The sequence below is a fragment of the Uranotaenia lowii genome, chromosome 1, assembly GCF_029784155.1.
Source record: "Uranotaenia lowii strain MFRU-FL chromosome 1, ASM2978415v1, whole genome shotgun sequence".
Taxonomy (NCBI): domain Eukaryota; kingdom Metazoa; phylum Arthropoda; class Insecta; order Diptera; family Culicidae; genus Uranotaenia; species Uranotaenia lowii.
This window is the reverse complement of record NC_073691.1, coordinates 109,898,671-109,914,799: the sequence shown is the minus strand read 5'-3', so window position 1 is coordinate 109,914,799 and position 16,129 is coordinate 109,898,671. Positions and strand designations below refer to the sequence as shown.

The 16,129-nt window shown below is 37.1% G+C and overlaps 1 protein-coding gene and 3 long non-coding RNA genes across 4 annotated transcripts in view; 1 reads left to right on the top strand and 3 right to left on the bottom strand.

The window, feature by feature from the left end:
- LOC129737798 (uncharacterized) overlaps positions 1-4,430 on the bottom strand; it is a 51,973-nt gene extending 47,543 nt beyond the window's left edge. Inside the window, exons 1-2 of the mRNA XM_055728960.1 lie at positions 4,188-4,430; positions 3,965-4,129 (exon numbers count right to left, since the gene is read on the bottom strand). Of these exons, the coding sequence (XP_055584935.1) occupies positions 3,965-4,129; positions 4,188-4,204 (182 nt within the window). The 5' untranslated portion in view covers positions 4,205-4,430. The remainder of the gene's footprint in view (positions 1-3,964; positions 4,130-4,187) is intronic.
- On the top strand, positions 9-1,384 carry LOC129738595 (uncharacterized). Its single transcript, XR_008735567.1, has 3 exons — positions 9-108; positions 258-721; positions 799-1,384. It is a non-coding gene; the product is annotated as an uncharacterized LOC129738595 (long non-coding RNA).
- On the bottom strand, positions 1,758-3,111 carry LOC129738596 (uncharacterized). The gene is made up of 3 exons (XR_008735568.1): positions 3,012-3,111; positions 2,399-2,862; positions 1,758-2,321 (listed from the first exon to the last, which is right to left on the bottom strand). It is a non-coding gene; the product is annotated as an uncharacterized LOC129738596 (long non-coding RNA).
- Positions 3,259-3,947, bottom strand: LOC129738598 (uncharacterized). Its single transcript, XR_008735570.1, has 3 exons — positions 3,886-3,947; positions 3,523-3,736; positions 3,259-3,459 (listed from the first exon to the last, which is right to left on the bottom strand). It is a non-coding gene; the product is annotated as an uncharacterized LOC129738598 (long non-coding RNA).
- Positions 4,431-16,129: the final 11,699 nt, after the last annotated feature.

Sequence of the window (16,129 nt, the reverse complement as noted above, 5' to 3'; positions counted from 1 at the left end):
TAGAAATGAACCGCGGTAAAAAAAACCATGATACCACCGATTCGAGCCAAGACGACCGAACAAAACAGGAAGCGGAAAAGATATAAATTTCATAGGAGGAAAAGTAAGGTGAGTTGGTAAAATATAATGAAAGGTGCTATTTTATATTTATGTTCCTTTACCAACCTCCGGATTTGGTGAGTCTGCTATTCTAAATCGTATAATCTTTCAGATATCGTTCAAATTTGTACTAACATTCTTATCTGTCATTCTTTCAGATTCTCAACCGCAAGCAACAGCAGCAATGGCATCATTTCAGCTCCCGCTGCTTCCATCCGGTTCTATGTGAAATAACACTGTACCTTCGTTGGCTTCAGTACAGCTCCCACAGGAAAAACCCCTACAACAGCAACAACCGATGCTTCCAAACCGAGAGGCAGTGGCTGGTGGTGCCAATCCTGGTTGACCTCCTGCACCCCAAGCACCTCCACAACCTGCAGTACCACCCCTGATCTGTCAAGCACCCGTCGCACAACAGGCACCATTTCCCCTAAACCCCAAGGTGCGCTCGTGCCACAACAAGGCACAGAAATCGCACTGGTGCTCCAACCCGGTTCAACGCTCCCGGCCACAAGCTCAACGTTTCCAACTGGAACAAAGGCAGCAACCTTCAGGTGGGCCAGAAGCCATTCCACCAGTTTAGCAATCATTTCAAAATCCTAACCAAGGACCCCCGGATTTGGTGAGTCTGCTTTTCAAAATCTTTCTTTCAGATAACGTTCAAATTTGTACTAACATCCTTAAACATGATTCTTCCAGATTCTCAACCGCAAGCAACAGCAGCACCGCTCGCAGCAGCAATGGCATCATTTCAGCTCCCCCTACTACGATTCCATCCATTTTCCATTCGTCGCACAACAGGCACCATTTCACCTTAATCAAAGTGCGCTCGTGCCACATCCAGGCCCAAGAATCGCACTGGTGCTCCAACCCGGTTCGACGCTCCCGGCAACAAACTCAACATTTCCAACTGGAACAGGGACAAAGGCAGCAACCTCCAGGTGGGCTAGGAGCTCTACCTTCAGAAGCCAGCACCCCAGCAAGCACCTCTACAACCTACAGCACCACCCCCGATCTTTCAAGCATCCGTCGCACAACAGGCACCATTTCCCCCGAACCAAGATGCGCTCGTGCCACAATCAGACTCAGGAATCGCACCGGTGCTCCAACCCGATGTTTGACGCTCTCCAAATATTTACCGTGATTTGTACTGATAATTTTGTTTGTAAAAATACATTGAATTAACCACATTTCAAGTCCTTAATTATTTATTTCCATTCAAAAATCTCATGATTTAATTCCCCGGAATGAAATTAACGCACCGGCGAGAAAACAAGGAAAAACTTTCTGTTGAGTAAAATGCACTAAACTTAACGTTGAGTTAAACACGCTAAACTTAAAGTTGAGTTTAATGCATTAAACTTAACATTAAGTCCCTGCACTTTTTGTCCGGGTTGCATACAAAAAAGTTGCGGCCGAGTTTTTTATTTTTACCGTGTAGGTTTGAATAAGCATTTTTCTATCACTATACTTAGCAGTGCCACACGGTAAAAATAAAAAACTCGGCCGCAACTTTTTTGTATGCAACCCGGACAAAAAGTGCAGGGACTTAATGTTAAGTTTAATGCATTAAACTCAACTTTAAGTTTAGCGTGTTTAACTCAACGTTAAGTTTAGTGCATTTTACTCAACAGAAAGTTTTTCCTTGTTTTCTCGCCGGTGCGTTAATTTCATTCCGGGGAATTAAATCATGAGATTTTTGAATGGAAATAAATAATTAAGGACTTGAAATGTGGTTAATTCAATGTATTTTTACAAACAAAATTATCAGTACAAATCACGGTAAATATTTGGAGAGCGTCAAACATCGGGTTGGAGCACCGGTGCGATTCCTGAGTCTGATTGTGGCACGAGCGCATCTTGGTTCGGGGGAAATGGTGCCTGTTGTGCGACGGATGCTTGAAAGATCGGGGGTGGTGCTGTAGGTTGTAGAGGTGCTTGCTGGGGTGCTGGCTTCTGAAGGTAGAGCTCCTAGCCCACCTGGAGGTTGCTGCCTTTGTCCCTGTTCCAGTTGGAAATGTTGAGTTTGTTGCCGGGAGCGTCGAACCGGGTTGGAGCACCAGTGCGATTCTTGGGCCTGGATGTGGCACGAGCGCACTTTGATTAAGGTGAAATGGTGCCTGTTGTGCGACGAATGGAAAATGGATGGAATCGTAGTAGGGGGAGCTGAAATGATGCCATTGCTGCTGCGAGCGGTGCTGCTGTTGCTTGCGGTTGAGAATCTGGAAGAATCATGTTTAAGGATGTTAGTACAAATTTGAACGTTATCTGAAAGAAAGATTTTGAAAAGCAGACTCACCAAATCCGGGGGTCCTTGGTTAGGATTTTGAAATGATTGCTAAACTGGTGGAATGGCTTCTGGCCCACCTGAAGGTTGCTGCCTTTGTTCCAGTTGGAAACGTTGAGCTTGTGGCCGGGAGCGTTGAACCGGGTTGGAGCACCAGTGCGATTTCTGTGCCTTGTTGTGGCACGAGCGCACCTTGGGGTTTAGGGGAAATGGTGCCTGTTGTGCGACGGGTGCTTGACAGATCAGGGGTGGTACTGCAGGTTGTGGAGGTGCTTGGGGTGCAGGAGGTCAACCAGGATTGGCACCACCAGCCACTGCCTCTCGGTTTGGAAGCATCGGTTGTTGCTGTTGTAGGGGTTTTTCCTGTGGGAGCTGTACTGAAGCCAACGAAGGTACAGTGTTATTTCACATAGAACCGGATGGAAGCAGCGGGAGCTGAAATGATGCCATTGCTGCTGTTGCTTGCGGTTGAGAATCTGAAAGAATGACAGATAAGAATGTTAGTACAAATTTGAACGATATCTGAAAGATTATACGATTTAGAATAGCAGACTCACCAAATCCGGAGGTTGGTAAAGGAACATAAATATAAAATAGCACCTTTCATTATATTTTACCAACTCACCTTACTTTTCCTCCTATGAAATTTATATCTTTTCCGCTTCCTGTTTTGTTCGGTCGTCTTGGCTCGAATCGGTGGTATCATGGTTTTTTTTACCGCGGTTCATTTCTATTCGGGATTCCATGAAATGGAAAACTCAACACTATTGAATCGGTAAAACTTTTCAGATTCATTTTTTTTTTGTAATTAAAATGGCAATTTATAAAAAATTGTAATTTCTAACCTCATCCAGTTGAGGGGTCATTTTTTTTTCCAAAGAAACATCCTGGCTCGGCCTTTTTGAGGACAGCAGTGGTGCTAGTGGCAACAGGCCCAGCCGTTTTACGAGCCCTTTGCCTGTATCCTGCCTGAGGTCCAGCTGGATAGGGAAAAGTTTGGCTCCGTGCTTTTTTATGTTCCGGTGTTTCAGGGGGAATGCACTGTGAGCACCCTGGTGCGGTTTTCATTGTTCCTGTCGTAGTAAAATTAGTTTTAATAATCTAGTTATTTATTTAAATCCTATTTCTTCACTGACCTGATTCGGTTGCTTCCGGCCGGAGGATTGAAAACGAATTTTCGAAAATGCCGATGATTCGCCGGGAGTAGCTGTAATCGACATCCAAACGAAGGCTGGATTGCTCGGTGACCTATTCCTTGGGTAATGTCCACACTGCCATCGATAGAACTCTTCGGACAACGTTCCGTAATTCGACGCGAAACACGGAACAACCCGCAGCATCAACAACTGACTGAGAAAAAAACAAAATGGCTACTTCAAAAGTACTCACCCTGAAAGTTAATTGGGAAAAACTTTTGAGATGCATACAAAATTAGAAACAAAAAGTATGCAAACAAAAGAAAATACCAAAAAACTCTCGGTTGCGTAAAAATAACTTACTCGGTAAGTTTTTGACAGTTTGCGTGCAGTATCAAGTTTCAGTGGCCCTTTTTCGACACGCATACACATCCCAGACTACCTTGAATCGATTGCTTCCAGTTCCGGTAGCTTTTTTTGTTGCGAAAAAAGTTCAACACGATCACGATGAGTGTTCTCCCAGTCGGTTTTAAAACAATCCCTTTCCGTAATTCGTTTACTTCTTCCTAAAATATGAAGACTCTTTGGAATCTTGATGCAAACAAACCTGTGAATAACGGAAATCATGTTCCAGTGCGTTAAATGTATAATCATTCCCTACCTACCTTAGCATTTGACTCATTATTACAACTTTTTGGACCCGATTGGCGGCGGTTCACGAATCCTTTTGAAACTCGGAAAACGGCGAGACGAGATTTTCGGACAGAGAATCGAATTTTGCTTTTTTTGTTTCGTTTTGCTTTTGCGCACCGACTGACAGCTACACTGAAACAAGTCAGTTTGGCATTTTTGAAGATAATTTACACTAGAGATGGTCATAGAAAAGTTAATTTGGTTTTATCGGTTTTATAACTGATAGTCCGAAAACTCCTACAAAAGTAGTTAGACATATAAATGTATTTATCGAGCGAAAAAATTAATAATGATAAATCGCCATTTTCAGATGAAATTATGGTTTTCTTTCAAGTAAATTTTCTTCATGAATATTGATATATGTTGCTTTTTACGGTAAATTGTTTGATGAAAATCTATTTCCATAACATAAAACATTCCATACTGACTTTGGGGGCTAGAATCCATAAATTAAAGTGAAGCAAAATTATTCAATTAAAAAAAAAACAACTTTTGAGCTTTTATTTCATAAAAATCTTGAGGGGCATGTTTTATTTAGACGTTTCTCGTCAAAATAATCGATGAAACTAAAAGCGCAGCAACTTTATCCATTACGATAACGAGAAAATCGATTATTATTCTTATATAATAATAATCATCATCATTTTTCAGTCTTGGTCGGTTAAAAACAAAAACGGGTTGTTTGAAATATTGAGTCAGAATTTTTTATTTTATTAAAGCAATTTGAAAACCGTTTCTCTGAGTTATTTCTTTTTCGCAGGATCTTTTTTTCTTCATCGAGATTTGATTATCTTGAAACAGCTTTGTGCAAATCCCTTCTGAGTCCTTATGGTTGTATAAGGTACTTGTAATATTATCTCTAGAACCTCCTGTAGGTGGGCCTTTTTACTCTTGTAAGTGTTATATAAATGTTTTAATGGGGTTTATATAACCAAACGTTGTTTTATAAGGAAGTTTGGCAGTGCCCTTGCAGATTCTTATAAAACTTAAATTGTTACTTGGGTTTGATTTCAAACAAATTCTTTGATTCAAAAGAAATTTGTTCAATTGCATATTTCCTTAGAAACAAAGTAAATTTTCTTTCAACCGAAGAAAAATGTTTTAAACTGAAAAGAATAATTTTTTGAAACAAAAACTTCAAACTTAGAAGATATTTTGCATTGACTTGCAAGAAGAACAGAAAACCGAAAAATCGAATAAAGTTCGGCCGCTCGTTTTAAAAATCAAACCATGTGAATCGGAGTAAGCTATAAATAAGGAGGATTCAGGATGGAAAATAGTAAGTGTAAGTTAATAAATACTGAATATATAAGTGAATTCAAGATTTTCTAAAACGCTTGTATAGTTACAGGACCACGGCCGACGGATAGATTTCCAAGTCTCTCGAACATGGAGAAAGCTGCGCAAAGTAACACCTCCCCAAATCCCGCGGTCGTATTTTTTCGGCCCAATCTTCAACGGCAATCACCAGTCGGACCAGCCAGCAGCTGGAGTGGCTTTCGGAAGTTTATTGACCGGCCCAAAAAGGCCTAAAAAGAATTTAAGAACTAAAATTGTATCTTTTTATTATTCAAACTCCTAATAGGAACTTCGAAACAACAGGGTAAAAATCTTCCAATTGGAATAAATGGAAAATGGTTTAATGAATAAATGCTTTTAAATCTATATCTAAATTACCTTTGAGCAAAGATAAGGGTAAAAATCTTCCAATTGGAATAAATGGAAAATGGTTTAATGAATAAATGCTTTTAAATCTATATCTAAATTACCTTTGAGCAAAGATAACCCGCATAAATGAGGATTGTATCCAAACGATTATTTAAATAGTCCTACGACAATTTAATGAAGTGTAAAATAACGTTTAGCAAACGATTATAGAAACTGTAAAATACATAACATGAATCGTGAATTCCAAATTGATTGTATTTTGAATATGTTGTTAGGTTATGTAACTATTAAAAACTGTTAAAACGGTTGTATGGAAGAACTTTTCTACAAACAGTCATGTTAAGATCCAAAACCTGCTTATGGATAACGTATCCCGTTCATCAAACTATAACTGTTTTAGTTTTTTCTAAAAGTTCTCTGGTAACGAAACATTTAAAGTAAAGGTTTTGAACCGACCTGACAAATCGTACTTCCAACATCATTCATACTTTTCTATAAACCGTTCTTTAATATAGCACGCACACATGCATAGATTTTTTCTTTATATTCCGTAGAATGAAAACACGGAATATAATTAGGTTAAAAAATAATGATTTAATGGATTTACACATAATTAGTTACACAATTTTTAATATTTATCACAAATTCTCCTGGAACGGCTATTAGCGATGTTGGTCCATTACTTCCGGTAAGAGAAATACCATCTGCTTCATATCGAGTGGCTCCATTTCACTGTTCCTTTCACCGACGGTGAATATTTTGCTGGAGTTATGAAACACGAATAGGACCAATCGAAGGAGTTTTAAAACCCGCCAACTGGGCTGATTCGGCTGATCGCATTTGAAGGAATTAGCTGTGGAATTAGTTTTCTTCGAATCTGTTTTAGTCGCCATTTCTCCTAGGTGAAGTCAATAAGTATCTAAAAACAAAATACGGTGAAAAAACGGCAGGTAATGGAATTACATCAAAAACTTACCTCTTGTGTTTTGTTATTTATGTTTCCTGGTATTTATTTATGTTAAATTGATTTAAAAGATAATAGAAACGGGAAAAATTTACAAAGAAAGTGCGAAAACAGACGGCTGGAAAGAATCCCGGAGCAAAACTTTTTGGCTATGGGCAGTGGTGCCAAGTATATCGATTTTCTTACACTCGGATAGAAATACATAGAATCTTAAAAAGAAATTTATTATTCGATACTTTCTCTGATAGTTGTATGAAAAATAGTTAAAAAATTATATTTCCAAATAATGCAATCTCTATCTCTTTGGAACAATAAAATATATTTATGATATTCTCAAATTCACACTTTCTCAACCTTGGATTGATTGGATTGATTATTGTCAAATTATTTCATGATAATTTAATAAAATAAATAGAAACAAGCAAATATGAACTTTGATACTTTTCCAAATATTTTCATACATGCGAAAGTTACTTGATCACTTCACACAAAAACTTGTTGAAATATGAATTGGAAGCAAAATATGGTTAACTTGTTCTAAAAAGAGATTATGTTTTTATAACATATTTTTTGTTATGATATTTTTGATATGACCAGTTTGATTCCATCTAAAGCTCGTTTGGACGGCTGAGCAAAATCCAAAAATAGTATATATTTGAACCGCACAAGGTTTTTCAAGACGCATTTTATTCATACAATACTGAAAAATGATCTAAAATTGTGATTAAATCCAGATGGATTCGCAAAGAAACGCTCATATTTATAATACATGATGTCACTATTATAATATGTAGCTACCAAGTTCAATAATGGTCGTTGAAAAAATTCTAGAGTCGTATCAGAATATAAACGAAATTTTAAATGTGTACTGATTTCTGTGCAAATTCATCTGGCATCTCTGACCGGCGTTTCGTTCGCTTTTCACGTGAGAATGACAGGAAGAATGGACGGTATGAGTAACGGTTTGAAATCATTTTTACGATTATAAAAAATTGAAGGAAATCGTTCATACCATTCTAACACCTTTCCAGATATCATCACCTTTCACATGAACGTTCGTTTTTCGTTCTTATCTTTGTCGAAGTAATGTTTAATAGAACATCTGCGTTTACAGAAACAATCACTCTCTCTCAAGCCGTTGATGTATCGTATAGACTGTTTGAGATATAGTTTTTTAGTATGCGGGAATAACTTCCCGCATACTAAAAAACTGTATCTCAAACTGTCTATACGATACATCTACTGCATCAGAAATGGTGATGTTCTCTTTTAGCGTAGCAATTATATCAAACTTTACTTCGACAACGATAAGAACGTATCATGAACGTTCATGTGGAAAAGTGATGGTTTCTGAAAAGGTAAAAGGACGGTATGGACGATATACTTCGATTTTTCTTTAATCGTAAAAATTATCTCAAACCGTTACCCAGAGCGTTCATGTCTTATGTCAAAATTTATCGAAACGTGGATCAGAGGTGCCAGACGATTTTGGAAATTAAAATTGTACATTTTCATGCAGATATCTTTTATATTTCCAAAATCAACATATTATTTCAAAGTTTGTAGAAGTGAATAATAATGCTTTTACAAATCCTTCTCTGGAACAGATGTTTTTAATTCGATTAGGATCCGAAGAAGAATTCGGATTGTTGATGGTTTTCGTTGTTCCTGTTGCTTTTTCGCCAGTAATCGTTTTTTTTAAAAGAGATGTTGCGATAATAAATACAAAGTGTGAATCAGCAAAGAGCAAATATAAGTGGCATAACAACATCGATTTGTGTTAGCGTTTACATGGACTATGGAGCCCTTAAAGCGGGCCATAGACTACACAATTGGCGCCATAGACTACACGATACAAACAAATTTCGCACGAACACAATCGTTGGCTGGCGAAATCAGCAACAGCAACAACAAAAAAACCCGCCTGGGGCTGAGTAAATAGCCTGAATTTTGTACAAACAGCACCATACACCATGCCACAGAGGGTGGTTCGTACAAAATATTTTGATCTGGACCGATTTTATTCAAACTGGGCGCTTATTCAAGCAGTACACGATGCAAATCGTATTCACAGCAACAGAACGTCATCAAATTTTGTGTAGTCTATGGTCCGCTTAAGATTTTCTTGATACTATATAGCCTGTATAACGTTGCTTTCTTTTGAACGAAATTCTATGATTAAATTAATGGCAAATGAAAGTTTCAATAATATTTTTCAATAACTAAACAATCACATAAAATATTGAAAAAGAACTTTCGCATTTCATTATTGATAAAACATTGAATCTGGCACCACTGACGCTAACGGTCCTCATTTGTTTTGGTGCGTCAAACGGATTTTTTTTTTGCAGACGAAAATTCTTTCTATTTTCGGCTGGATCAGGTGCAACCGGCAACGCCAAGGCACCGCATTCTAATTTTAAGGAATGCAAAACCCCGATAGTAACAGGTATGTACAATTAGAAATTATAGTAAAACCAAACCTAATGACCCCGTTTCTCATATTCTAGGTTGTGCACCCGGGGACCTCCCTCTTTTTGGTCCATACGATGGAATCGTCTCAGCTCAGAATTCAACGATGCAGACGGAAATCCTTACGGACCCCACAGGGACATGCATGGTGCTGGCTCCGGATCCGTTTACAGGGCGTGCTGATCAAAATGTTCGACAGGTGGAAGCAGAATAAAAATGACCCATTGGGACAAGATTTAGGGTGATATGCATAATATTAATTAAGTAAGTAATTACGAAATATATTAATAAAAATAGTGAAAATTAACACATTTCTTATTATTATCCGAAATATTTCCTATAAACATGATAAACATTTTGCGTCTGTGTGCGTGCTCTTTTCACGAATGGTTTCTCAAACAGTCTGCTTAAAGTTGGAATAACGTAAAGTCAAACCGTTACTGAACGTATCTACGTAAAGGTAGATGTATGAGAGCTCTTCAAAATAACTATAATTACTACAGTTCGTTGATCTAAAAACGTTTTCCACAATTGGTTTTTCAACCTTAAACGAACTGCTTATTGAACAGTTCTCCCATACAAATGTTTTAACGGTTTTTAACAATTACATAACCTAACGACATATTAAAAATACTGTGAATTTGGAATTCACGATTCAGGCAATTTACCTCACGGTTTAAATAATCGTTTGCTAAAAGTTTTTTTACGCTTTATCAAATCGTCGTTTGACTATTTTAGAAATCGTTCGGTTACAATCCTCATTTATGCGGGTTGAAATCAAATGAAACTGGTTTTTATATCAAAGCATTAATATTTTGAATCTAAGATTTTTCAAAAGAAAAAATCTTTGAAACAGAGGAAAATGCATTTGAACCAAAGGATTTTTTATTTATACCAAAACCAAAGGAAAAAATCCTTTGTTTTTGCGGCACTTTCCTTTGGAATAAAAAATCTTTGGTATAAGAACACACCCGAAGTTGTACACGTCCTGAAAATAACTTGTCGCCAGTGAGTGTCGCCAGCGCTCATTGACGATAACTCCGGTTTGGGGATTCAGCGACAATACATACATCCGATTCCTTACATCTGAAATGTCCCCAGACCATGATGCGTCTAGGATGGTGATCTCAAATGCCAAATCGCCATTCAGCCATATTGAAAAAAGTTTTGACAGCTGGCTGTAGTGTTTACGAAAAAAGGGGTCCAAGGATGCCAGGTGTTAGAGATAAAAAATCAGATGGCAAAAAAGTGTGTATGTGCACAAGCTAATCGTAAACGAAAGATCAAAAGATTTAAAACTGTACTGGGGTTTAGTTTATTTTATTATATTTAAATTGAGTTTTCGGAAATAAAGCAATGATATGAGTATATTCAATGAATTAATATGTATTCTAAACACTCTTTTTTAATAAAATCACTATACAGTTCAGTCTTTCCGTATGTTCCGAAAAAGAAAAACTTTTCATTGACCGTTATGATAGAAAGGATCTTAAAGGGTGGAACAAACAACCAAAACCCTAAACCGGATGTTGCTTGTCCCTTATTCTTGTTACCTTATCAAAAGAGCTATTTTGTTTCCCTCCAATCGAAAAGTATTGGATGAAAATAAAAATAAATCGGTTCTGCTAAAAGAATGCTATAAATTCTGCTAGTGATAATTTTCATGATTAAATGATAAACGATTTTTTTATTCGGAATTTTATTTTCAAATAACTGTTGCACCATGTAAATACTGCTTAAGCCTTTTTTGATTTTAACATATTCAGTTAATCTACCTTCACCACCACCCACGAGCAGCGCTGGGCTGGAGCTTTGCTGCACTCGAGGATGACTAGCAATTGGACAAAATCACCTGCAGGAATCCTTCAGGGGCTCAATCCATTCCTTACCATCAACAGTCGGCAGTGGATCGAACTGATTCCCCAACCTACTCATCGGACTTATCGTCATGCTGCTCAGGCGCCTAACGTTGCGCCTATTTTCCTATTTTAGCTCATCGGTTCCCTCGTTCAAAAGTGCCAAAAACTTCATCTGGTTCTTCATCTCGATGAAGATCGGATGTTCCTGCAGGAGGGCCAGCCGCTTCTCGAACGATGGAACGTAACGCCTCGCCATGTTACCATCCGATTCGATGACTTTCTGCTGCTTCTAGATAGCTCTTGAAAAGAAAAGTGTTGAATAAGCATAAATTTGTCATAAGTAATGCAAAATTAATGTTACTCACCGCTACCGACAAAGCTGGCACCGTCGTTTATAGGTCCAACCTCTTCCAGCTTTGCTTACCAGCCCGGAGCTCAGCCGCAAGATTTTGTTTCGATTCTATGAATTATAATTGCAAAAATCAAGGCGAAATCTTTGTCTAAGCAATATCTTGATGATTGGCAAAACTTCGTGTTTTACAAAAAATCAGAGCACCTGGCATCCCAGCCAGCCAGTAGCCAGCCTAACAGCCAGCTGTCAAATTTCGCCCCCTCCTCCGCATCCAACCCTCGTCTACTTTTTGCAAAAGTGAGACCACCATATCTAGATTCCATCATGCCCCAGACAGACAAAAAAAAGTGACGTTAAGTCAATGATATTGGACTTCTCCAATTCCAACTCTTTAGTCGCACAAAAATGTCCGGTCGACTGTAAAACGTATTCAAACTGGACCGGACATTTGAATAAGAACTGAAAACTTACTTTATAGTTTCAGCAGGACACGGGCAGAAGCAGGGCACGGATGACCGATAAAATTTTCTCGAAAATCGAACATTTCGTTCCGAAGAAAAATAGCAAATGTTTTTCTAGGGCTAATCCTCGTCAGCCGGCGGGTTTAGAAAGCTCCTTGGATAAATCAGCACCCTGCAAGGAAAAATAACATAAAAAAGTTGGAACAAAGTTTAGTGATTTTAATCATCATAATATTTACATAATATGCCTTTTTTCTAACATGTAAGCTTACCTTGCCGGGAGACAATCCCTGATTATTTGGCCCGGTACCCCAGCCGGAAAGATCCGGGCAAACAGTTGCACCTCTGCTGCATTTCTTTCATGTTTTTTTTCTCTTTTTTTGACATCATCTACCAAGGCGGGTAGATCAAGGCGGGTAAAGCTAGGTGTGTTCTTATACCAATGCACGGAATCGTCCATCTTGTGACGCTTGTGACAGGCAATCGTAATCGTAGGCATGGTAGGCGAACAATTCGCTGTCAAAAAGCGCACCGTCTCCACCCCCCACCAATGAGAAACTTTTGGTACCCCTTGCCTACTTTTCCTCAGTATGCACCCACCCTACTGGAGGCACTCTGGGGTAGATCACCCTGATCATCTACACGTTTAACTTGTTAAACATATTTTTGGTTCAAAAACAACCCAATTATAAACTTGAAAACAACAATACAAATATTTTGAAATAAAACGACACCCTTTGCCATACACGGTGTATTGGCTTCGGCTATTTTGTAAAAATTATAAAATGCTGGATTTTGTTTCGGATCAAATTTTAAATGAAAACTACCCATTAAAAGTGCATTGCTAAAACAAAATTGAATAACAAAACGTTTTGTTATATTGAATCCCCTTCCTTTTTCTGCGTGTAGATGAGTTCAATTATTAAATATGAAATTTTCATCCTCGATGAAAAATGGCATTCATAATAAAAAACGGAAACTAGAATACTGAATTTCATTTAGCTATGAATGTAATTAATAGGTTGTTTACTGTTTACTGGAAATGGTAAATGGTACGGACTGTACAATTTACCGGAATTTAATTTACCGGTCTATATCATTTACTGGATTTTATTTGATATCGGTTCATGAATTTCCTGTAAATGGAATTCCGGTAATATACAACCGTATACTTAAAAATTATACTTAAAAATTGAATAATTTGGACGAAACATAATCAATATATTTGACGTAAAATGGATTTCTATCCATTGAAATTTAAGAGAAACTTTGAATTAGATATATTTATGCACCAACATGAACTTGAATGTTGCTTTTTATTGATTGAATATTCCTTAATGTAAGTGTTTTGTATAGATACTTTCATAAATTTGTACTGATGTTTTTGAAAAACCATCTGGCATCTCTGACCTGCGTCTCGTAAATTTTTGACGTGGGTGACATAAATCATGGACGCTTTGGGTAACGGTTCAAAATCATTTTAACCTACACGCAGCGAAAAGATTTTTTATTTCAAAGGAAAGTGCCGCAAAAACAAAGGATTTTTTCCTTTGATTTTGGGATAAATAAAAATTCCTTTGGTTCAAATGCATTTTTCTTTGTTTCAAAGAATTTTTCTTTTGATAAATCTTTGAATCTAAATCCTAATCCTTTGAAACAAAAAACAGTTTCATTTGATACAAAGTTCTTTTCGTTTGCTACAAGTAACAAAGATTTAGATTTAAAAGCATTTATTCATTTAACCCTTCCCCATTTATTCCAATTGGAAGAAATATTTTCTGTTGTTACGAAGTTCCTATTAGTAATTTCAAATAATAAATAGAAAAATATAACATATTTAATTCTTTTTTATTCACGAATTTAAGAAAAACACTGGTTCACTATATAATTAAATGATCCGATCCTAAATTTCGGTGACAAATTTTACCAGTCTGGCGTAAAGGCATATCTTCATGGGCTAACTTCCAGAAGCAAGTTCCGTTGCTGGCTTTCCTCGCCATCCGACTGGTAGTTACCGCTTAAGACCGGGCCGAAGATAAACAAACCGCAGAATTTGGGGCGGGATCAGCAGTGGTCCTGTAACAATGCAAGCGCTTATTGAAATTCTTAAATATTCACTTTTTTATTAACGGATACACTTCCCAAGCAACCAAAAGTCGCGTTTTTACTTAACTCCGAACTCCGAAGTTCACATTTGGCTGAAAAAATGTATTACGGGAACCTCAGGTGACTCTTGTCGCGTAAAAGTTACTCAGGAACTTCCATCGCCCTTTGAAAGGTTAAACTATCGATAACGGAACTTCTAAGCGCTTTTAATGGAACTTCTTTCAAGAAGGTCGATAACGTTCGCGTTACATTTCAAAACGCACCATTAAGATACTTGAAGGCGCTTTAAAGAACCTGTATGGGAAATCTAAGCGACATGTCAAAAATGTTTTTCAAGAAGGTTGATAACGTTCGCTTAACATTCTAAAGCGCACCATTAAGATACTTGAAGGTGCTTTAAAGAACCTATATGGGAATTCTAAGCGACATGTCAAAAATGTTTTTCAGGAAGGTCGATAACGTTCACGTAACATTCTAAAGCGCACCATTAAGATACTTGAAGGTGTTTTAAAGAACCTATATGGGAATTCTAAGCGACATGTCAAAAATGTCTGTCAATTTCTTGTCATGGTATTTGTTTTGTTTATATCTGTACTGATATTTACAAATGGAATTCAAGATTTTTTCGAATTTTTCTTATAAATGTTAAATAAGATATTCGAATAAATTTTTGATGATGCGAATTTTTGTTATGAATCATATTGTGTACTGAAAGTCCTTTGAACGAAATAAGGTACCTTCTATTGACCAACCCACTCAATCATCTCAAATGACATTAAGTTTAAATACTAATTATTTCAGTGGCAATTAGCTATTGCTGGATTGGTCGAGAGGCTGGTGAGTTTCATTGCAACCTAAAGAGCAGCGGTTCAATTCTCTAGGCGTGTAAGCAGCTTTTGTAATCAAAACAATATAATTAAAATCAATGAGATAGACCATGATAGACCGGCAGCCTAGCAATCTGACATGTGGTTGTCAGAGCAATCTGTCAAATGGATTTTTTTTTCGGCGCGTAGAAGTTTCTTGACATTCTCTTAGAAGCTGAATAGCGTTCTCTACAGCCCCCTAAACGAACTTGAAAGTAGCTTTAAGAACTTAAATTTTGGGCTGATTAGCATTCTCTTCAGACACAAACGAGAGCTGATTAAGCTTCTATGGAACCTTTTTAAGGGAATTCTGGTTGCTTGGGTTACCATTCTTCATCCTGAATTCTCCTTTAGCAAACGCTGATCAACTGGTTTAGATTTTTAACACGACCGGTCAACTCTATTCTATTTTTCTGTTTTATTCTTCTTGCTCAATCCTAAATAACTCTAAGTTTGATGTTAAAGAAATTATTCCTTTCCTTCGAAAGCAGTTTTCTTTGGTTAAAAGAAAATTTACTTTGTTTTGAAAGAAATATGCAATTGAACAAATGTCTTTTGAATCAAAGAATTTCTTTAAAATCAAAGTCCAATATTATTCGATTCAAAAAAATTATTCTTTCTTTCAAAAAATATTCACTTGAATCAAAACTGTAATTCATTGATTCAAAGAAAACAGGAGTTTGATTCCAAAAAATGATTTTTTTGAATCAAAGTCAGTTTTGTTTTGTTTCAAAATCCAAGTTTTCTCTGCGTGTATTTTAACGATTATTGAAAAATTGAAGTAAATCGTTCATACCTTTCATTCACTTTTCCAGATACCATCACTTTTTCAAATATACCTTCTTGTACCGTTCTTAACGTTGTCAAAGTAAAGTCTTATCTAAAAGCTACGTTTACAGAAAAAATCACCTTTTCTAGAGCCGTAGATGTTTCGTTTAGACTGTTTGAGATATAGTTTTTTAGTATGCGGGTACTTATTTCCAAAATGTGTGAAATTTGACACACTAAAGTGTGAAATGATTTGTCAGTGTATAGAATTACTCATAAACAGGTGTCAAACCGCAACATGTATTTGACGCCAAACTCAAATCTTCGACAAACGAAATAAACGTGTTTTGTTGTCATACCATTTTTTCAGTGGCGTTCGCCGCATCTTTTCCAGGAGG